Source organism: Ruditapes philippinarum, unplaced genomic scaffold (genome assembly GCF_026571515.1).
Source record: "Ruditapes philippinarum isolate M1 unplaced genomic scaffold, ASM2657151v2 ctg140_1_1_1_1, whole genome shotgun sequence".
Lineage (NCBI taxonomy): Eukaryota > Metazoa > Mollusca > Bivalvia > Venerida > Veneridae > Ruditapes > Ruditapes philippinarum.
In genome coordinates this window covers 171806-196128 of record NW_026852852.1, presented here as the reverse complement: position 1 = coordinate 196128, position 24323 = coordinate 171806, and the positions used below count along the sequence as shown (strand labels likewise).

At 31.0% G+C, this 24323-nt stretch overlaps 2 protein-coding genes across 2 annotated transcripts; both read left to right on the top strand.

Moving 5' to 3' along the window:
• The first annotated feature begins 472 nt into the window (after window positions 1–472).
• LOC132726212 (neprilysin-like) lies at window positions 473–22708 on the top strand. Its single transcript, XM_060711494.1, has 20 exons — window positions 473–839; window positions 3030–3163; window positions 3637–3669; window positions 7193–7354; window positions 8015–8098; window positions 8446–8660; window positions 9428–9595; window positions 10624–10734; window positions 11283–11422; window positions 11833–11926; window positions 12434–12562; window positions 12853–12951; window positions 13833–13910; window positions 14389–14492; window positions 15298–15356; window positions 16836–16960; window positions 17907–17972; window positions 18711–18809; window positions 19579–19655; window positions 20788–22708. Exons 1-20 carry the CDS (start codon window positions 676–678, stop codon window positions 20891–20893), a joined length of 2247 nt encoding a protein of 748 aa, XP_060567477.1. The 5' UTR covers window positions 473–675; the 3' UTR covers window positions 20894–22708.
• LOC132726277 (membrane metallo-endopeptidase-like 1) lies at window positions 9524–15422 on the top strand. The gene is made up of 9 exons (XM_060711584.1): window positions 9524–9614; window positions 10624–10734; window positions 11283–11422; window positions 11833–11926; window positions 12434–12562; window positions 12853–12951; window positions 13833–13910; window positions 14389–14492; window positions 15298–15422. Exons 2-9 carry the CDS (start codon window positions 10630–10632, stop codon window positions 15389–15391), a joined length of 843 nt encoding a protein of 280 aa, XP_060567567.1. The 5' UTR covers window positions 9524–9614; window positions 10624–10629; the 3' UTR covers window positions 15392–15422.
• Window positions 22709–24323: the final 1615 nt, after the last annotated feature.

Genomic DNA, 24323 nt, shown 5'->3' with positions numbered 1-24323 from the left:
GTAAGGTTTACCTGGTGTTTTGTCGAAATAGGACCGTCTAATTGTTTAGTAATCATAGATTGCTTGGCAACGCTCTTGGTCAATACTTTTTATATGCGATCTTTTCGTACTAACGCTTTTTATCAGCCTTGATATGCAATTACAACTTATTTATATCTTTTTTGAACATTTTAATAAATATGGAATGGAATATATATTTAGAAACATATTTATACTTTGTGGAAGATATGATCCATAAGCAAATAAGAACCACAGAGACGGCACCCCAGAATGATTGTTATTACAGATGTATCTTCAATACATTTAAAACTGCTAACAAATCAGATGGCTGGAAACAGGGTAGGCACAGTTTGACCCGTTATCCGTCAGCGACAAAGTCTGATGTGTGTATCATATGTTTGTATAGAGTGGCCCACATTTCAAATATGTAAAACCACCTTACGTAGATCCGAAGCAACTAATTGCGTGTCGTAATTTAGGGTCACCGGTTATGTACATAGGGAGATAAGCCCGGACTGTCTTATTCTTATTCTCTTTAAAGTTGTTCTAGCAAGTTCGGCTCAAAGTTGAGTAGAGCGAAGAACCTACTTTATGGATTTTTAATAACAAAATGAAATATTTAATTTTGTGAATATAAATAATAATAAAAAAATAACAAATAATTTTTATAAATTTATGAACTTATCGATTTTTCAAACTTTTGAGATAAATTCTTCTATAAAAATGAACACAAATCCAAATACGTCAACGGGTGGTTGGCGATTTTCGGACGTGCAAGTTCCGGATATGTTCTCCGGCAACGAAAGTGGAAGGCCAAGCACGGTCGCAACTGTAAGAGTGTAAGTATAAACGTTTTCACGTTGGAATTTAAATAAATCTATTTTGTTTATGCTAAATGTGGTGAAAAACTAAATAAATTCGTCGTCCCTCAGCATACAAAGTAACACGCTTCAAGATTTTATTGAAATTTATTTTTATGAAAACTTGAAGACGGATGAATATTCTGTCAAGTGTATGAATTAAATGTAAATTATCTAATTTAACCTAAGCCACTTACTACCCACCGAAATAACATTATATAACTATTAAACTGAAGCAGAATTTTTTCTTTCTCAGTTAATAACGGATGGATATTAGGAGATAAAAATAGTAAATTCTGCTCCTATTTTTCACAATACATTCAAGTTTAATATAGGCTTTAAATATTTTTTTCTTAAGTCTTAACTCATTTGGAGGTATACCGCTCTAACAGTAACTGTTATTTTAATTTTAAAGTCCCAATATATAAGAAACAACTCCGCTTTTCTGTTCAATTCAATTTAGTCATTTATATACCTTTTGAGTTTATGTATTCATAAGGCTTCTACTCATTTAGAAGTGTCCATAACATATTTGGTGTATTCATTGTACAAGATATGCTTTGATTTTGCACAAAAATAATGATAAAAATGTGTACTGTAAAAGCATTAGATAAAATAAATAAAAATGACTGTATATTTTATCACGGCTTTGATTTGTACGTTATGGCTACCTGAAAACTGTCGCTGGCCTCGACTGAGCGTGCAGAAATAAGACATCTAAATTAGAAGACATGATGATACATAACAAAGAGCGATATCAAGCCCTGTATAGGCTAAATAACACTGAAGATATTCAACTTTGTTTGAAATAACAGGACTGGAAACAATAATTGTCCGAGATTAGTGTACCATTTCCTGTAAGTCTGCACCAATAGATTATGTGGAAAATTTCAGATCATTCGTCCAGAATATATCTGTTGCGCACAGTAGAGCTCCATTAAAACTTGTACAGCTATATCTAATGAAATGTGTTTACAAATTTTATACCTGGTTAATTTCTGTTGTTTCTATAATGTATTGGTTGGTTCCAAAAGAATACCTCTGTTATTTAATACACACGATACGTTAACGGAATACAATGTTCCTGAACCGTTTTATACCGATATTTTTATCAGAGTCATGCTCGCGCCATGCCCTTATAAGAAAACTATACAAACCATTTTTTATATATATGTATTTTGGAATTGTTCTTTTCAAAATTCAAAGTATGATTTTGTAAAACTACACTTTAAAGAAGAATCCTTATTATGCATAACTCATAACATGTCGATTTACACATATATATCCCTTATTTGTTGAATAGGTCTTATCTGAGAAACATGCGTATCGTTCGATATGTTTGAAATATACCAAATTTGTGATTAAGAAGCAATATTAACCGTGCGACAAATATTTTGTCCCTGTAAGAAAGAATCTTTTCGGCAAAAAGAGATATGCACTGGAAATGATTGCTGATAAATCAAAGAAACAAACAAACACATTAAAAGAAAGAAAGAAAGAAAAATAGAAAGAAAGAAATAACGAAAATGAATAAAGAATGAAAACTATAATAAAGCAAAACGCAACGAAAAACACACCATAGCTATAGAGTCAATGTTAGAGACATTCATATTCAAAAGCACACCAAAATGTTTATCAAATATTGTTGGTCACTAATATATGAAAACCACTTTGGAAATCTTGACGCCTCAATATATAGAGGATATTTGTTTAGTTCAGTGTAAGATCGGAATATATTTCACCGAGTGAGCACCAAAAGGTATATTTCACGAGTGGCGCAGCCACGAGTGAAATATGAACTTTTGGTGTTCACAAGGTGAAATATATTTCAATCTTACACTAAACTAAACAAATTTTCTTTTTATTACATGCAAAGAAACGTTTTAAAAAGACATTAAACCTAATACTGAATGAAAAGCGCCAAATAATAATACAACGTGACGTCATTTATGACGTCACGTCATTAAGTTGGTACTCAGTACTGTGCACGCTGGTATTTCACTGAAACAACGTAAGGGGCTTAAATTCAAAACAGTGAAATTATCAAAGTGGTAATTTCACTGTTTCAAACAGTGAAATTACCAGTTTTATATCACTGATATATTTCTATAAACCACCGAAAAGCATGTAATAAATATCAATAAACTTATATTTATGTATTGTATATAGGGTAAAGAAAACAAGCGCTTTGGTGTCAACTGCCTTGTTCATCTTGGTCGTCGCGACGCTTGGTCTAGCTGTGGCACTAACAGTGATTATTGTAAAACATAATAACGAAGATGGCGGCGAGTCGTCTGCTCCAGGTGAAATTATTATCTCACTTGTTCTTAATGCTGCACTTACATCAAACGATAAATATTGCAATAAAAGATGACATGCTAATCTTTAAATCCATAAAACACATATTTCAACCTATTTCGCACATCTTATCTTGGTTTTAAAAGAATGCTTGATTATTTCGTATATCTATGTTATCAACTTATCATATATATAGAAAATGCAAATTGTAGTGTACTTGTTAATATTATTACTCAATACGTTGGTATTCAACAAAGAACAGTTAAATTTTTTGCGCCGATTTGCAGCCGAATCATTGGAACTTAACCATCACTGCTATATTTTCAAATCTCGACATGTGCTATGGATACTTTCATGTAAAAATAGCTGACTGAAGCTCAGTGGGTCTACCCAGGTGCCCGTTCCTATCTGAAATAATGCATGTAAAGGGTCCATATGACTTTAACAAAGTCTTAAACTTTCTCATTTTGTTTTTCAGAGATATGTCGAACCGATGGCTGCACGCAAGCAGGTATTTGACAATATTTATCAGCATAAGTTATTTTAGTTTCCAAAGATGGTATTATTATGTCCGTGGTGATATTGCCACATCTATACTAGGAGAATATTTGTATAAGCATGCAACATAGGTATTTCCAAATGAATACAATTAAATTGTTAGAATTTGCATCTTTATTTTAGAGCAAAATAGGTTTTTTTTAACGTGCGTAGGAAAACCTAAGTGGGAAATATTTATTTTGCTTTTGTCACGAACCTTTCCTGCAACCATATTTCTTCTTAAAATAAGATATGTACAGCAAGGATGGACCCCTCATTTACTTACTTTACTTTACGAATTGGCTAATGAACTATCTTCACAAACACACATATGGTCACGTGAAGATTGCTTGTACATTATTTATACATTTGCTTTATTTCAGAAATGTTTTAGATAATGTTCGAATAAACGATAAATAATGCACGTGGTCCAAGGAAATTTCTATAAATAAACATCAAAATTTTATTGTAATGTTGAATTAACAACAAGATTGGGGCATTCTTTTTATATTATAGGCAGATTTATATTTTATCCTAAACATTTTATAACATGCACTGTTGGTAAATCACCACTTGAACAGGCAGTCTTTCGAAATATATATTTGATTCAGTTCAACTTGACAATGACTAAAATGAGCATAAAGTCACTTCAACAATTAGACGAGATCTTGTACGTACTTAGGATAAAGTAATACTTAATAAACCTTGTCCAAATAAAGGTACGAGTACTATTTCAAGTATCAAGTGAATTTTGTTTGACGAATTGAAAATGTACTTCTTCAATTAACGATCGGAGTATTTGATGAAGTCAGTAGCATATGCTTATAACACATACATACTTGTATTGCAAGTGGGTGAAACTGGCATACAACTGTTGCTGTATACGTAAAGTATTACAAATATTTTGTTTGTACATATTTTTCATATCAGTTATTTATTACATAGTTGGAAAATAATGTCTCGGTTTGTTTACAATTTCACAATGCACGCGATTAAATAATGCATACATCTTTTATCAATTTAATTGACGAATGCATCGTTTTTAGTTTAAATAATAACAAAATAATCCTGACTCGCCTTTGACATTGAACTTTATAAAATGCATGTTTTTAATTAACATCCATTTTCACTGTGCAGCCACAACGTTTTTTATATATATTTATAATATGAATATATGATCTATTTTATTTATATATACAAAGCTGTAACGTGTTCACGGGGGAGGAAGTGTTACACGAGGGATGGAGTTCTTATGATAACTTCTTGATAACTGTCACGGAGTTCGTCGGAAAACTTTTGTATATACTACAAAACACTCGTCAAAAATGGTAATTTTCATCGTAGAAAAGTGAGTTTTAGGTGCTAAATTAATCTTTAATGATTAAGCTTGCCTTACATATTGTATTATGTGTCAAAAACTAATTCATAGTCTTTCTTTCATCGCCTCTTGCTTAAAATCTGGTAGTTTTGAGTAAAATGTTCAAATTATTTGCCTATTCGCCAGTATTGACCTGTTTATTTCAAGTCTTCATCCTTGCCATACATAATTACCTAATTATAATGCAAAATTTCAAACATAAAGCCCCGACTAACAAGTTTATACCCGATTTTTCAAATGTCCCGGAGTTCTTGTGATTACTCAAAATATGTCCTGGAGTTCTTATGATAACTTTTGTTACTGCCAATGTGTTTCTTGTGCTAAATCACGATAGGTTTTAGCGTTTTTTATTATTCAATAAGGTTATTAATACTTATGAAATATAATACGCTCATCATTTGCACAAAAATGTGTGGATATATTGTTGATCTTGATCGAGTGTCACGAAAGGATAAACAGGTGATAGGCTATCATCTACAGTAAAGATTGAATCAGCGGCAGTATCATGGCCTAAACCACAAAACAAAAATGTCTCAAAACTTACACGTTGTTCTCAACCATCTTTCTTAAGCAGATAATATATAGTTGTGCATCGCTTATCTAAGGGCTAAGTAATTTGTATCATTTTATACCATAATAAAGAAGTACATGTATAAAACCAGGATAATTTCTTCAAACCTATGTTTCCAAAAAGTACGACAATATGATAAAAACTCAACTGCGGTTGGCTCTATAACTACCGATCTCTCGAACAAATTTGCAAGTCCCTCCGGGTTCAAACGAAATAAGTTTGACTAAAATATATTTTGTTATCAATTCAGCAATATTAACAGAGTTTCCTCCACTAAGATAACATAGGGGAAATACCCATCGAACACCGGCAGAAAAATATACATGGAGACAGCATACTTGTGCGCATTTTATTATGAAAGTCAATGCTCTACATCAATCCTTTTTCCAGTCTACGAAATTTGCGTCAGCAAAAATACCAATGAGATATCTCAGTATTACATGTATTAATTCTTTAACTAAAGTACACTGGAAACCAACATTATATATCATCATTTTTATATATCATCGTGATTTTGCACAATAAACACATTGGCAGTAACAAAAGTTATCATTAGAACTCCAGGACATATTTTGAGTTATCACAAGCACTCCGGGACATTTGAAAAATCGGGTATAAATTTGTTTGCCGGGGCATTACGTTTGCAATTTTGCATTATAATTAGGTACTTATGTATGGCAAGGATGAAGACTTGAAATAAACAGGCCAATACTTGCGAAATGGCAAATAATTTGAACATTTTACTCAAAACTATCAGATTTTAAGCAAGAGGCGATGAAAGATAGACTATGAATTAGTTTTTGACACATTATACAATATGTAAGGCAAGCTTAATCATTAAAGATTAATTTAGCACCTAAAACTCACTTTTTAAAAATGAAAATTACCATTTTTGACGAGTGTTTTTGCAGTATATACAAAAGTTTTCCGACGAACTCCGTGACAGTTATCACAAGAACTCCTTAACAAGTTATCATAAGAACTCCATCCCTCGTGTAACACTTCCTCCCCCGTGGTGTTTAGAGATATGTTATCCTCAAGCTATTTGCATGATTCTGTTATCATATAAGCTAATACATGATAAAGCGTTTATACAACCGTCAAAAATCTTTATCTTCATAAGTTATAATATAAAACACTCCTTATAGTATCATTGTATCCATGTAATCCGAGTCATTACTGTTTGACACAAGCAACCTTCTATATCTCCAATATAAGTTTAAATGCAACGTTAGTCGTGCATATCTGGTGCCTTTACTCCCAAAAAATAAATAAGTGAACGATTAAATACCATCAAAAGTTTTTATTAACACGTATTTTTTACAATGTAATTAACAAATAAATAATTGTTATAAATAAATAAATAAATCATAAATAAATGAATGTTGATTAATTGATTGATTGATTGATTGATTGACTGACTGACTGACTGACTGACTGACTGACTCCTACCTGCCTGACTGACTGACTGACTGACTGAAATACCATGTTGTTATCTTTAGATAAATAAATTAACATTATCACGTTTCCATATTTTATTGTCGTTAGCTGCGCGAGTTCTCGATAATTTGGATCGCACGACGCCACCATGTGACGACTTCTATCAATTTGCATGTGGCGGGTTTCTGAAGACTCATGTTATACCAGAAGACCGCTCAAACATTGACATGTGGAGTATTGTCCGGGATAATGTGCAGTACACCTGCAAATGTAAGTTTATATTTTGTACAAACACCATATACATTCACAGAGATTTTGATACATTGGGCCATGGTATGGCTCTTAGATATTCAAATCTTGCTTAAGGGTCGAATGCATTTTATCCGCTATGTGAGATTATTATCGTCATACATTTACTATGCGGACAAATAGATCATCCTAATATGCTAATGATAAATAAATTACTTATATGACATCATAACTTACAATTGGTATGTTCATACAAACTGTTTGACACCTGGTTTAAAACAATCTTAAGTTACAACACATGGGTCCAAATGCCGGTAGAGATCAAAGGCGCAAATAAATATTTACTCGCCAGGAAACTGTTTTATGCCTAGTCATATGTCACTGACTGTAGCCTAGTTATTTTCTTACATCAGCACCTGTGGTTTTTCGTCACAACACTTAAGCCTCGAAATCGCATTATCATCTTCACTTTATCGATTGGATAAACCATATCTATTAAACAGTCATTTGACACTACAGAAATTATCAATCCAAACAAAAGTTAATCAGTGTTACAACGGTGCTCGGCCAAAAAGTGAGCAAATGAGACAAAACTGCATGGCCTAGAAACACACACCAAAAACAACAATAAAAGAAAACAAAATAATATATAACTGTTGTTTAATTTTGTACTCTTTTCAGATTTATTAGAAGACCCAAAGACAGACCCTAAAGCAATTGCTGTACAAAAAGCAAAAGATTTATATGCGTCATGCGTCAACACAAGTTTGTATTTATGTTTTTCTCATTAAAATAAATAATAAAAAATACATCGACAAAAAACAACACATACAAGCATTTTGAAGAAATAAGGTCCTAGTTGCCAACATATACCTTGCTTTTTTATAACTATATAGATCTATCACTTTGTGTCTTTTATAGAGGCGTCATTGATATATATTTACCTCTTGTAAAGACCCAATCTGACGGCATATACCGTTGATAACTTGGTATACATGGAAGTGTTTTTATCTGAATTTATTTTACACCAAATGATTCTAGACTGTTCCTCGTTCACATCATAACAAGTATATCAGATAAATTTAACACAATATGTGTTTCATCTATTGTAGCCCGTATTGATAAACAAGGACATGCAGTTGCAATTCCACTTCTGAATGAACTAGGAGGTTGGCCAATTCTCGGAAATAAATCCGGCGGAAACTGGAACGAAAGTAAATTTGATATAGCAGAGATAATGAAAACGCTCCGGAAGTACAATAACAAGGTCATTATAGACATGGGAGTGGGATTAGATGACAAAAACTCCTCCTATCATATTGTTACAGTAAGTATTCGATACATTATATTATAAATTAAAATACGTCTACTATCTTGGCGTTTTACTTTTACCCTTCAGACAACCGATTTTTGTTTGATTAAAAATGTTAGCGAGCAGAATTGCTTCACTTAAGGAGCAACAGAACATTCATTATTCAAGGAACCCACCCATATGCCTTATTTACTATACTTTAACTGGCAGATCGTTTTATATTGACATGTTCTTCTTTTCTCAGAGACTGAAATTAGCATAATAAGAACAATTATTTAGATGTAGCGAAAACATAAATTTTCGAAAAGTTAGCCGTTGCAGAATAGAAAATATAAAACAGTTAGCGGTTCCGTTATAGATTTCGTGTAAAAATGGACCGTATATATATGTTCTTAAAACGTTATATATTAAAACGGACAATCTATTTTTGCAATGATAATAAACAGTGTGATATAACGTTCGATATGCTCAAGTCTCATTCTCTCTTAGATCATTTTACAAACGAAGAAATTTATTTCTTACCAAATCTTCACAGAACAAAATAACATTGTCCAGGCATCAGTGCAAATATGTAAAATCAGGCATAAAATCGATCAGTACCAAGTTGAAATTATAGTAAATTTAAGGCATTGGTTTTATTTTAGATCAAAACATATAAGCCACTCTTAATTAGTAATATTCATTACAATTATGCTAGTCAAGGGTGTCGATCGCGACTGCTTGTAAGGAGAAGCATACAACATAAAAATATCATTTCAGTTATTTCTTATTTTACTTTTCAGTTTGATCAGCAAGATTTCGGCATGCCAGATCGAAAATATTATCTGGACACAAGAAAAACATACAGAGATATGGTTGAAGCATACATAATAATGGCTAGAGATATTGCTATAGAATTTGGAGCCAACCCTGAAACTGCCGATAAGGAAACAAGAGAATTTGTTCGATTTTGAAGCTGATATCGCTAAAGTATGTTTTCAAATTGTTTTTGAGATATAAACATGCATAATATGCCCCAGAAACGAATGTTTCTTTTTCTGCTAATATGAGTTTTATTCATGTAAGATGCAAAAAAAACCGAGGAAAGTAGTACTGAATGTAAAAGTGCTAAACATCAAAGTCAAAGTAGAATTTTGACTACACTTAAAGTACTAAATCGCTATAACTGAACTAATTGCCAAGAGGCAACATATGTAATGATATGGTCAATGTAATTAGCCAAAGACTTGTTTTATGTAAGTATAACAGAACACCTGATCCAATAAATAAAAAGATAGATATAAATCAATAAATAAATTAAAAAAAAAATAAAAGAATTTTTAAGAAATAAAAAGTAAAAGCATTGCTTGGGCACAGTAGGATTCAATCGGTCAATGCAACAAAATCTTTAACTGCTAATTAAAGAATAAAGAGTACTGGTTCACGTACATCAATATTTAAGTAGTGTTCGGTGAACACAATGAATAAAGAATCTTCAATAACACTGTTACAATATAGTTAGTTTAAACATTCTTTTACACATAAATTTATTTGTTACTAAAATTTTTGAAGGCCCAATAAACAACAAAAAAGTTATTTTCCTTTTCCCCCAAAAGCTTATGGTAAAAAACGTAATTTTTCGGGTAAGTTTTATCTTATATGTACCCCAAGGTGATAAAAGAAATATCACTTGGGTAAGATTATCTACACTGAGGGCGCTATTCGATCAAAACATATTTTAAGTCTATGGGAGTTTTACAGTGAAGGAAAAATATAAAGATATGGTAATTATATCAATCCATCCTTCTTAGTGAGTTTTTCTTTTTTCTTTTTATATACATATGACCACGAATCAATTCATAATTACTCGAACTATTTCCATGCAGCCGTAAAATATCGTCTGCCTGTATACTGAATGTTCTGATTATTTGATTTTCTTGACAAGTCTTGAAATATAGTTGTTCAATGGTTGTAGCTGTTTGTTTAATGTATTATTCAGATCACAATGACACAAGAGGAAACACGGGACACCGATGCTACCTACAATAAGATGACCTTGAAAGAAATGAAGACTCAGTTCCCCGAACCAACAAAAAACGAAACTATTCAAGTAAGTGTAAATTCTCTGTTATGTTTTTTTGTTGATAATACATGATAGTTGTTGAAGAGTTTTCATAAAGCCAGGTGCGTTGTCTTAACTGTAATTTCCTGTTAAGAATATGATAAATCTAGTCTTTTAACCAAAAATTTCGAATGCGATGATAAAACTAGAACAGTTTGAAAGTATTTTGTTAAAGGTATGTAATTATTCACATTAATTGTGAATACCTCTTTTATATTTTTGTATAGCAAATTAATTTTATTTACCATTTTTTTTAAGTAATCTAAAAGTTAGGAAAATCTATATAAAAGTCTTTTTTAGTCTTTTAACCAAAAGTTTCGAATACGATGATAAAACTAGAACAGTTCAAAAGTATTTTGTTTAAGGTGTGTCATTATTCACATAAATTGTGAATACCTCTTTTATATTTTTGTATAGCATATTAATTTAATTAACCAATTTTGTAAATAATCTAAAAGTTTAGAAAATCTATATAAAATTTTTTTTTTATAATTTGCATTACGTTATGATAACATAATATTTCATTTTATTTACAGTTTAACTGGTTGAAGTTCGCACAACTTGTATTCGGACTTGAAGGTGTTGGAATTAAAATAAATGATACCGAACCAGTTCTTATTAGATCAATGAAATATTATAAAAATATATTGCCTCTCCTGCAGAAGTATTCTAAACGGTAAGCATGTTGTAAACTACTTTTAGGGCATTTCAAGTGATAAGATATATTCGGATGTTTCCGGTATGACATTTTATTGGTCACACTTTTTTGTAAGTTATTCAAGCGTCTTTTATTAAAAGAAATGTACAATGAATTTGTTTTTATGATCACGCATGATACATGTAATTAAGTTTGGAAAAATTATAAATTGTTGATCACATCCCGTTATGCTACTCTGTTTTTATGCTCTTAAAGATCTATCACTCAAATATTTCAGAGAATCTAGCGCAAAAATATGTATTTTTACAATAATATATAATGAAATTGTAATAACTTCCATTTGTAACATGTTAAGAACGCTTTATATCATTTCGATATTTGATACCAATATTAGGGAAGCCCGTAAATAAATGTTTGTTTTCAAACAGGACGATTGCTAATTATCTTGTATGGAGGATAATGCAGAACAGAGCAAGAAATTTGCCTAAGAAATTTCTAGACATTATAGGAGAATACAATAAGGTAACTTTAAAACGAAATGTATATTTTTAACGTTAAAAATGTTCCATAACAACGGAAGTTATGTTTTGGGCATGCGCCAATGGTGTTTTAGATTTTAAATATCAAGGCATATTTTAAGTTTGTTATTGAACGAAACCTCAATAACCAACTGTAAACAATCTATTGCATAATTATTTATAATTATATCGACTTCTTAACAACAATTTAATTCGTCAATTATAGAAATTATAGAATATAATTTGATATAGTTAAGTAAGTAAGTAATTTTTTAACTATAGTGACATGTGTAAACATATTATACAACATATTAAATACACCGGCCCTATGGGCCAATAAGTCACCTTCAATAAACATAAAATATTTACATAAAGTCATAAGTGATAGTATTAACAAACTCATTTGTAAAAATCGAAATAGAAGTATTGTATTTATTTTTTGTTTAATTGATAGTTTACAAGATATGTGATTTATTCTATTAATATATATGAAAATGCGTATATATTTCAGGTTCTTTATGGAATACATACTCGATCAGCAAACTGGAAGAGGTGTATGGGATATACGATTCTTCAACTAGGTGGTCCTGTTGGAAAATTATACGTACAGGAAGCATTTGATGAAGGAGCAAAGAAAACAGTAACCATATTATCAAAATTTGACAACATAACGCCCTCACTGCTTTTATATCTTACTACAACACTGTTTTATCAGCTACTTTTATTAGAAACGATTTAAAATACGAATTCATTGGAATTCATATTTATATACACAAATAGACAAAAACCATCGAATTTGCAAATTTGTATTAATATTGACAACCGTAAACATTTATTGTAAAAGACGATCATTAGTCAATCATTAGTCAATCGTTATTAATTATTCAATTTGTACATTTGTTCTGACTGATTTATATAAAATTGTTTTAGGCCCTAGATATGATTGATGACCTGCGTGGTGCTTTTATTGAAATCCTACTGGAAGAGGAATGGATGGATGACACTACAAGACAAGCGGCTCGAGAAAAGGTGAATCATACGCGTACTTGTTTTTATAATACGAGGACAACAGGTTAAACAATACGTATCCCATAACAGTAATTTTTGGAAAGATTTGAATTAAGATGATTTGAGAATTTTAAGATTGTATTTTTGGCAGGCCTTACCGTCACTTTAATTGTTAAAAACGTAGCATGATTAATAATAGCCATTCCATATTAATCAGTGTTGCTTAACAATTCAAGATTGATTTTATTAGCATACAAAAGAAGCGTCTTATTTAACAATTTTAAGCAATGATAAACACAGACAATCAATCGACCAGTGAGAAAAGTACATATGTAATTTCATCAGACATAAAGATATATACACGACTGCACGGTTTACACGTAGTTGATAATTTTGGTTATAATATATATTTTTGAAATTGTAAATGATGTTAGTACATGAGAAACGTGAAGCGTAAACAAAGAGACTTTTTTTGTAATGATCTAAAAATACACAACAATTTCGAACTAGTCAGAGAACTTTCTATTGGTTAAGCTCCGCCCTCCAGCATATTGTATTATACCATAGAAAGTAGTCTTGCATGGTAATGCAATATATGCAGGAATTTAATTACCTATTGTGTCAGTCAATCTATCGTGGATTACACTCAAAATCTATTTAACTTATTTAAAAAATTGTTTTATGAACATATCTGCGGATGTTTCAAAATTTCAACCCACCATTTTCATATTTAAATGTTGAGTTCTGCATAAACCGGTGCTAGAGGGCGGGTACGGTGGCTGCACCTTCCAGTACCGTCCATGATCAGGCAGAATCAAAGCGAGCCTACAACAGATTCAATTTTACCTTTAGGGATTCTGTTTTTGTTTTCTATTCTATATTGTATAAGCATGTACATTTAGGCTGAAGCAATGGGTGAATGGATTGGCTATGCAGGTGATATACTGAACGACACTGCGCTTAATGACATATATGATGACGTAAGTGAATGTTCTTAATTGTCTTGCAATTCTGTTATGAAAAGATGACTTTAAACTGTGAATAAGAGGATATTTATAACGAAAGGATGCAATAAGAGTATAAAATTGGCCGTAATTAAATGCCAGTAATTGAGAATGGCGTTCTTACGAATCGAGACAAAAAAGTGTTACATTGCCAAACTTATATTACATTTAATACATTAGTCATTAAGAAAGACTGATCGGCAAACAAGTAGAATACATATAAAAGGTTATTTTGGAATAGATAGCAGTACGTCATACGTCATTGAATTAATCCTGGAAATTTCGTTGAGATATTGAATCGGAATTTTAATGTGGAGCACACATTATCACAACTTCAGTGGAAAGCATTTTTAAATAAAATTTAATAAAAAAAAGATTTCTTAAGAAAATGTTAATTAAATCTACTTTAGAAGTTCATTCTCACCTGGTTTTGACTTTTTTCTCACAATTTTAGGTCAAGGTGAACCGTGATGAGTATTTCCAGAATGTGCTCGGAAATTTACAAAGATGGGGCATAGGCGGTATATCTGGTTTAAGGACCGTTTATGATAAATCTGGGTAAAATCTTATTACTCAATTAATACTTAATTCTCATTTGAATAATTAATTGCTTATAATTGTTTAAGCATTTAATATTTTGCATGTCGTTGCCAAGCATGACCTGCCGGAATCAAATCTAGCTTACAAAATATTCATTATTGACGTTAATGAGACCCTAAATTTTCAAAATGCCATACATTGAAAGTGTTTTATTAATCACTTTTGGATCAAATCCTGATGTACCTGGTGTCCTGCGAGCGAGCAATGTCGTGACGACAGCAAAACTTCAAATTCTTTATCCTTGGACGGAGAAGCAAACACCTTGACCACGAAGCAACCTTTACAATGTTTAGAAATACCAAATCACTCCAAATGTGCCTTTCATTATGGGAATATTTATCATAATTTGCATTATGTTGTATTTCATAGTGCATTGCAGTTTATTACAATTGACTTTTATCGCCTGTCCCTAAATGTTTATCTTTTTTTACTTAACAGTTGTATGGGTGAAATCATTGCTATTTCAAAAATCGACCTTTAAATGCATATGAGCCGTTCCATGACATAACAACATAGTGCGTTTGCGACCAGCATGGATTCAGAACAGCATGCGCATCTGAGCAGTCTGATCACGATCCAAACTGTTCGCTTACAAACCCTATTACAAGTAGAGAAAGTGATAGCGAACATCATGGATCCTGATCAGACTGCGCGGATTCATGCTCGCAAATGCACTATGCTGGTTTTGTCATAGCGTGGCTCATATACTGGTCTAACAAGATTACCTCAACTTGTTATGTATTTTCTTCCATTGATTTTACAGATGGTCAGATCCCCCGACAACAGTTAATGCACAGTACAGTTTTCTTCTTAATAATATACGTAAGATGTTTATATCACTTTTTTTCAAACTATGAAAATGAAGTCTCCAATTTTATCGTTTTAAGAAATTATTTTACAGTAAAAATGATTAATATGTAAAAAACGTCCTTGTATCAAACTGTTTCTTATCCTTATAACCCCTGTTAAATTTTTCTATCCAAAGGGGCAAACTTTAAAAACACAGGCCACGTATGTGCGGGTACTGTTCAACTTTTCACAGCGTATATTTTTGTCCGGAAAGATGGCACAAATCGCAACTGATGACATTTTCCTTAATCAGACAATTAGATATTTAAAACTAAAAAACATTTGTTTGAATTCACATTTGTAAAATCAAGCAATATAATTAAAGAACTGTACATTTAATACTTTATACTCACATAGGTTAAACATTATTTCTGTTTAATTCCCTTGGTATTTTCAACCAATTCGTAAAAGAAGAAATTAAGTTTTATACTTAAACAGTACAAAATATGCATTACTTTCTGTGAAAATATAAAATATCGGTTTTTTAAAATAAAAATGATTACTAACTAAAATAATAATTGAAGTATAATCACAAGTCATGATTTTATTATCGAACTTGGTAACTTATTTTGTTAAAATTGAATACGTTAAACCTGTGGGACATAAGATTAATTACAATTCATTATCTGTGAAATTTTGATATTAATAATAATAATATCAAGGTAATACATGTACTTACGATATCAATTTTATGATTACCTGGAAAAATTCAGATACTTGCGACTTTAATAAAAAGCCGATTGTAAAATATATAATATATAGACAGTCATGTTTTCTATTCTACATGTAAACTTATTAATGTTTAACAATTAATTACTGTACTTGAGAATACAATTCGTAAAAATAACGGAGTTAAATTTTTGTTCCAAAGAATAATTCGAAATCAAATACCTGTTTGAATTGTGTAATTGACACATTATAAACTATTTTTTGATCTCGTATAAAGAATTCAGTAGACATTATGGCTATACGTAATCTTAATATTATTAACTGAATAATTTCAGCATTAGATCAATAGATTAAATTTCTGTCATTGTATTCTTTTGTTGTAGTTAAATTGCACGATAATTTTTATATCAAACAAAGAATCGGACAATTTGGCTAACGCAGTATCCACAAATGCGTTTATTTTATCTATTACATTTGTATCTTTAAATTTATGCGAAATATTACTTTACAAAGTAATTCAGAAATTCAGCTGTTTTGTTCATTTTCTTCCTTCTTTGCAATATGAAATTAATGACGTCTTTGTATGCTTCTCAACTCGGGGGCGGGGTGATCATGGGTTTCGAACCCTACTTGGGTCACGATCATGTTCCTTAGATGCGATGAATATCTGTTAATTTTGGAAACGAATTGACCAGTGTTTCAACTAAGCTGTAGACCTTCCTTTATGGAACAGTTCACTTTAACATTCGATAGGAAATTAATTTTCATGGTATGTTATTGTAGGAAGAAAGTTTGACAAAGACGGTAATTTACGAGACTGGTGGGGAGAAGACATTGTTGCTAGATTTAAAAAAGAGACACAGTGTATAGTTGATCAGTATGGAGACTTCACGATAGCTGGAACACATGTAAGTAACAGTTTATAAATGTGTACGCAAGACCGGTGTTGACATTTCATCTTCTTGGATTCTCGGGTTCATCTTCACAAATTCACAATATCAACTTCATGAATTCACGTTTTAAATTTGTGAACTCGTGAATGCATCGAGAATTCATAAAAGATTCATGAATTCACGATTGCATTCGCGAGTTCACAAAGATGAAACTGGGAATTCATTTTGTTGTTTAAAATGTCAACACCGAACTTTCCTAAATGTACGTTTTGTTTTAATTCTACCTTGAAAGCATGCTTGCTGTGTCGAATGTATATTATAGTAGGTTTTTACGTTATAGAGCAAGGTGTTATAGAGCAAAATGTCGTGTATGACTGTATTGATCATAGTTTCTTGTAAATTACTCATGAAACCGTATTTATGTCTAGGTTATTATTCTTTAAAAAAAAAATTATTAAATTGAATTGGTCAAATCAATCAATTTAATTTAGATAATGACTACTAATAAACATCTATCAATCAAGTTTTAGCAATTATTTTTGAGTTTTTTTAACTATTTGAAAGACCCTGTTATAACAAATGATTTCCCAATGAAAGTATAGTGACTTTTTACTATGATAATAACCTAGATAATGTATATTTGTTAAAGTTAAAATATAATATTCCAGTATGGCACTGATGGACGGAAAAATTAAAAAAAAAGAAAACTCACACCTGAAATATGATCAAAATATACTTAACAGATAGCCCCATCCCCCCTTAACGAAAAACAAAAACAAAAAGGCATCGATGACAATGATACTTGTATCAAGAATATTGACTAATAAATTAGACATCAGATGCTTTCACTGTTTAGTTTTTAAATAATTGCTAGAGTTTGAGCCATTTTACTAAAAAGTTCCATTCGAATTACAAAGTTACATGTTTTCTAAATGTTTTGCTATTTGTTATTTTTCTTCAGATAAATGGAAAGAACACACTTGGAGAAAATATCGCTGACAATGGCGGACTAAAACAAGCGTTCAGGGTAAATACTGATGACATGCAATTTTATTTATCTATATCTTTCAAGCGTTTGAGGTAGATTTGCATCTGACTATAGCCCTGATGTTCTTATGTCTTACATATCGGCTAGAAAACATATGCGTTATTTAGGAGATAATTTTAATCAGATTGTTTACATGCAGTGCCTTTATGTAGATTTATTTGACTCCTAATGGAAGTCAAATAACAGTTATCATCGGCATAAATACTTTTTTTCAAAGTAAAATGTTGAGTAAATCCATTGGTGTAATGATTTGGAAACGGGAAGGTTATTTGAAAGCACCGAGAACAAGAACTAAATATCGGTTTGATTGCGTTCATGAGAGATAATTACAAGTGCAAGCACCGGTTTAACTTGTTTTCGATATTTTACACTCTACATACTGGAATCAGCCATTTTATTACAAAGTAAACGCCAATATAATTTAATTTATAGAAACTTACTAGTCAACTTAAGTATTGAAGTCTTGTTCGGACTGATCCTGGCGGGTACTCATGTATATTTGGCAGTCCAGACAAGTAAAGCCATCATTGTAAAGTGGACAATTTCAGGTGTTATATTATGTTTTACGTATATAGCATTTGTCGATATATTTTTGTCAACTAAAGACAACATTTACTTCGAAGAGAATTCAAACGACCCAATTTTCTTACTTGTATTCTATTCCAGCACATTACATAAGAAACATTTTACATATAAATAATTCATTCTATTGTTCAGGCTTATAGACATTGGGTTGAGTCACAGGGGAAAGAAGAGCCACTTTTACCTGGAATGAATTATACGCATAACCAACTTTTCTTCATTAGCTTCGCACAGGTATGTACAGTACACAAATTATCTAAAGTGAAGTCTAGAACACATTTTTTCAAATATTATCTGTAGCCATAATAATAAAATATTTGATGGCAAACAATAAAATATTTGATGTTGATAACACATTGAATTCAAAGTTTCATTAAGTCAAAATAAAAAGGTAAATATAAACTGTATCATTTCTATTGTCCTGCCTTTGAAGAACTCTGAGGTTGATCAATTTTTACACAGGATCAGTATAAGACGGTAAAACACAATATAAAAAAGGATCACTTATGTAAATTCGGGACCTTTACAGTAAATTCAGGGCCACTACGATAAAACCGGGGCTACTACGGTAAAACCGGGACCGAAACGAAAATATATTACTTTGATTGATTCAGAAGCATGTGAAACGATTTTGCATTTAAAATCTAGTGTTTGAAACAATTAAGCATTTTCTCTTAAAAGAACTTAAAAAAAGTACGGTGCGGATATGCCAGCTGATCTTGGTCAGCACTGGTCACAAGTATAGAATAAGTTACCACCAGCAATCTGAATGAACCATTATATATATTTAGCAATAAAAACTTAACAACATAAGAGCAAAGCTTTTAGCAACATATAGTTTACAATATTTATTACTTACTATGTTTAGTTGCAGGTATTCATGTTTAGCAGCATGAACATAAACTATCTATTTTTAGCAAGATATTTTTAAGAATCTTTAATGTTATTAACATATATTAAGATTATATAATTTCAACAAAATGATATGGTGTTCACTTCTCAGGTATGGTGTGACAAGGAGACGGATAAGTCATTTCTAAGTGGTATAAATACAGACCCGCACAGTCCTGCCAAATTCAGGTAATTTTCTACCTAAAATCAAATATTTTTACGAAGACAAATATTCGCGAACTTACCATTATTTCAGCGTTAACGTTTACAAATTCCTACCCTCAAGTACGTCAAATTTATATGGAAAACAAATTAGCAAAAATTTGGTTTAATTATATCAATAGAAAATTTAACATGTGTAAAATATTTACACAATACATTTAAGTACTGATCAAGACCAGGTTGTCGTGTTTCTCGTCTATATCGTGCAATAACCGTTGTTGGAAGGGTTCAGTGTAAAACCACTCGAGTATCGGCTTTACAAACATAAACTCATCTTTTATAAAATAACTTCAGAATGTGTTCCTCCATATCTTTCTGAAAGAAAAACAACAACTCAATTTTAGATTTCCATAGGCCAGCACCAATTTTTAGAACAATTCAATTTTTCACTTTAAAAAACACAGGTCTATAACGATATTCCTTTCTCATTTAGAAAAGTATCTTTTCCCAGACATTCCAAAGCTTTTGAGAAAAAACTACTCTATGGTAAAATATATCCCACATTTTGCACACATATCAAAGACTCATCTCAAATTCTTTAGCATTTTTTTGTCTTCAAGTGTCAGATCCTCATCGTTTTTTTAAGGAAAATGAAACTGCGAGACACTTCAATTTCGACTGTTCTAGTACCTCAATTGGATAACCATATACTTATATACACTATCAAGTTTCAACCTTTTAGCACATTGCCATCCTTTCCGCACGAGCAATGAAAAAGTAGTCCATATGGTTCACAGAAAATGTTGAAAATGGAACTGCTCATGCTAACATAGAATTAATAATAAGTGTGCGATTTAAAACAGGCTTGAAATTAATTCGATTCCTTGTCTATGAATTCAACAGCTTTTTATATCTAGACTGATAAAGTGACATTTATGAAGTACATAACTTACTTACTACATACGAAGTTCTTAAAATTTGGTCAAGAATAAGACATCAATTTTTAATATCAAATTGAAAACACAAATGTTTTTATCCGTTTTTATTGTACAATTTAAAACAAAGTTTCTTGGCAGGTAGATAAAGTTAGAAGAGACGATACATGCATTGCGTATAGATATCTTAAAAATATTTATTATTTTAATCATATATATTTCAGAGTTTGGGGAACACTTCAGAATTCTGAAGACTTTGCAAACACCTTCCAGTGTAAACGTGGGTCGTTTATGAACCCCGAGAAAAAGTGCTCAGTATGGAAAAAGTGATGTTCAAGGTTCCAGTATTAAGAAAACTGACATTTTCTCAAGTCAGACATAAAGATTGTGATTCGCGCCATAATTATACATTGTTTAGAATAAGACTCTTTTTGGAATTGATTTGTATATCTACATTGGCAAAATAAGTACATGTTGTTAAACTCGTTTGAGACAAATGTCAGTGTAGACAAGACATTTCATTAGATTCATTAAATATTTTAACCAGAGTAGCTCTTAAACAATTAAAAAAATATCGCTTCCCTTAGCATATGTCTATAAATGATTTAAACCTAATTTTCTTTGTAACATATTCTATGTTTATGGTGACAAGATTCTTTACAAGATGTTGGTGTTAGTTAAGTGTGTATTGATTGACAGATCACTTTTAATTGTTTCTTTTAAACTGTCAAGTGTATCAAAATCAACGGAATGTCCTCTATAGGAATTTTTTTACAGCTACATGAATAATCACTACCTGATTTTATTTGGTTCCCTGTCTCTCAGACAATCAAAATGTCGAGTTGTTTAAACTTGTCAATTATTATACTGATTCTACAGAAAAGATTTATCTAATGACTGATGACTACAGTGCTTAGTTTAAATTTTATCTTTATATTTCCAATAATACTTCATATATATGGTTGTGTCTATTTTTCCCAGAATACTTTCATAACTATTAAGCATATATTATGTGAATTTAATTTAATGTATTTATTTTTATCTAGTAATTTACTAAATACATGTACAACCATCAGATGCATAAGAACCTGTTAATTTTAGATCATGACAATCAAAATCTATTACTACTGTATTGTTATTTACTATGTAGAACTTTCTGAGTGACCATTTGGATGAAATAACTTAAACGAACGGCAGTTTGTCTCCTTTATACAAAGAGATAAATTAAAGTCAGAATTCAGTGTGCTTATTTTATATTCATTGCAAAAAATGACAGAGTTCAAGCTCCTATATCTTAAATTTGGACGTTAGATCTAGAATTACTGCTATGCATGGAAACCAACTCATTTTGAGATAACACATGTAATTCACAAATGTTGTTTGTATTAAAAAAGGTTAATAAAACACAGTGGATTATCTTCTAAATGCACATTCTCTATTATAAGCATTTTAAGAATCATGAATTGTTTTTGAAAGTTTCACCATCTCACGCCGTTTCTTGTTAATTAATTAAAGGAACTCTACTGACGTTCATGACCCTAAAACATAAAATTTAAATTTTTACAGGTACATAGAGTAGCCTGGGCACTTAAAACAGAAAAGTATACGAGGAAAAATAATATGAAATAAACTCAGAAATGAATTGAAAATCATATTTATGTGCAATTCTTAGCCCGATTTGAGAGAACGGTATTGCAACGCTTTTCAATTTTGTATCATTTTTTCACAACATAATTATTCTGGAAAAAAACGGAATGAGCGAATTATCTGAAATTTTGCACTGCACACGAGTTATTGGTCTAGACCTACATCAAACGGAACATTATCTTAAAATATTATTCCTAGTACTATAATTATATCAAAACAATCAGTGGCGTCCCTTTAAGTTTACATAGAATATTAAATATTTCACGGTTAATAGTAGATACATCTTATTCTTTATTATTTTCTAATATGAGATCTGGTATGTTAAAGAATAATTTGAGGGCTCAAACAATATTGTGTTTTTGGAAGTTAAGATTTATGCATTCTCAAGCATTTACTTTGAAATGATTTTATTTGCTTTTGTGATATCATTTATATTAAAATAAACATCCAAACTACATGTATTGATGTACATAAAGAATAAATACTTTTTGTATGAAATTTGTTCTTATTGCTTTGCTTCGCCAAAGTCCTAAACACTAAACACAGATCAACTTGGGAACAGAAAGATATGGAATACATTAAAACAACTTACAAAAAAAATGATTTTATGTGCGATTATTTGCTGGATTTTGAGTTTAAAGCATTTAAAAACTTTTCATTAATTGGCCCTTTTTAAACAACAAAAATCATGATTCTTGAATAACGGTATCAAGTTTATTGTAATGTAATTCTAGGCCATCGACCTAAATACAAAAATATGTGCCAGCTAATTATCTGAAATTTTGCATACCAGACCTGTATCGAATAGCACACGAACCTCGAAAAACATATTTCCAGTCCCGTTATGGCAAACAACAACAATAATAATAATAATGATAAACATAAAAAAGTCCCTTTAAAATTTGATTTTGTTATCTACTATAAATGAGAGGTTTAGTAAATTTCTTTACATAGTCCAAATTATTATTTTTACCATAATAATTTCAGATATGTATGCATATCATGAACAATATCTTAATAAAAGCAATAACTCTATCACATCATATCTAGGACAATGTTGAATATATATAATGTAAATAAATTGTCATTTAATGTGATTGTATAATACTGTTTTTGTCAGGTAACGCTGTCGGTATATCAATGGAGCAGTATTATTAGAGACACACAGGTCCGTACATATGCATTAAAGTTATTTTTTTTCTTTTTCTTTAAAAAGTTTGGAACATACTGTAAGAAGGCAAATAGACCTAGTATTTCTGTCACCCGGCAAATACTGTTTTTATGAGTAGTACTAGTGAAAAGTGTGGTGTATGTATATCACTATGGGGTAGATTATAATATCGGTATGTGATATTTTTGAGTAAATGACCAGTGAAGTTGACCATTAGACAAGTGAAATGTATAGTAAAGGTAAGGTATTAAAAACATTCTGAAAGGTGAGTAAACTCGAGAGCTATGAAAAAACAAAATGAAATTAGAAAATCGCTGTTTGTGTTCATTGAATCTGCCCTTTGAAAGATAATGGAAATCACGGTATCATATCCCTCCCCCCCCCCCCCCCCCCCCCCCCCCCCCCCCCCCCCCCCCCCCCCCGCAAAAAAAAAATAACAAAAAAAAAAAAAAAATAAATAAATAAAATAAAACAACAACAAAACAAAACACCGGTTTAAGTACTAAAAATACCTAGTAATCAATGGTCTTGAATAAATATACAAATAATTTATAAAATATTTTAATAGTCAAATGATAAGATTATATTTTTTCCATAATCTGATATGGCTTATTCTCAAAAGAGATGTAACACAGAATTTCTTTGTTATTTGTCCAACGACATTGACCTGGCACTCATGCTTTTGACCCTGTAGTCGGTATATTCCGTAAACTTTACGATCTACTTGTGAATCGATATGAATGTGAATATCCAATTGTTAAAATGATGTAAATTAAAATCCTTATTAGTGCAGTTGGTAATGTGGTTTCACTTGCTGATTTATTTTTTCTATTACCCCGAACAACATTCGTATTCGTAAACATTGGTCAGCAAAACAAAGCTTTCTAAACTTTAGAACCGCCTGTACAGCTTGATGATTAATGAGGAATGTGATCCAGACAT

Bases quoted from the DNA above. Each gene is read 5' to 3' on its own strand.
- LOC132726212 (XM_060711494.1), top strand. From the start codon at position 676: ATGAACTTATCGATTTTTCAAACTTTTGAGATAAATTCTTCTATAAAA. The intron at 11,927-12,433 runs GTAACTTTAAAA...TATATATTTCAG, and splicing joins TTATAGGAGAATACAATAAG to GTTCTTTATGGAATACATAC. The intron at 16,961-17,906 runs GTAAGTAACAGT...ATTTTTCTTCAG, and splicing joins TCACGATAGCTGGAACACAT to ATAAATGGAAAGAACACACT.
- LOC132726277 (XM_060711584.1), top strand. From the start codon at position 10,630: ATGACACAAGAGGAAACACGGGACACCGATGCTACCTACAATAAGATG. The intron at 12,563-12,852 runs GTAACCATATTA...AAATTGTTTTAG, and splicing joins ATGAAGGAGCAAAGAAAACA to GCCCTAGATATGATTGATGA. The intron at 13,911-14,388 runs GTAAGTGAATGT...TCACAATTTTAG, and splicing joins TTAATGACATATATGATGAC to GTCAAGGTGAACCGTGATGA.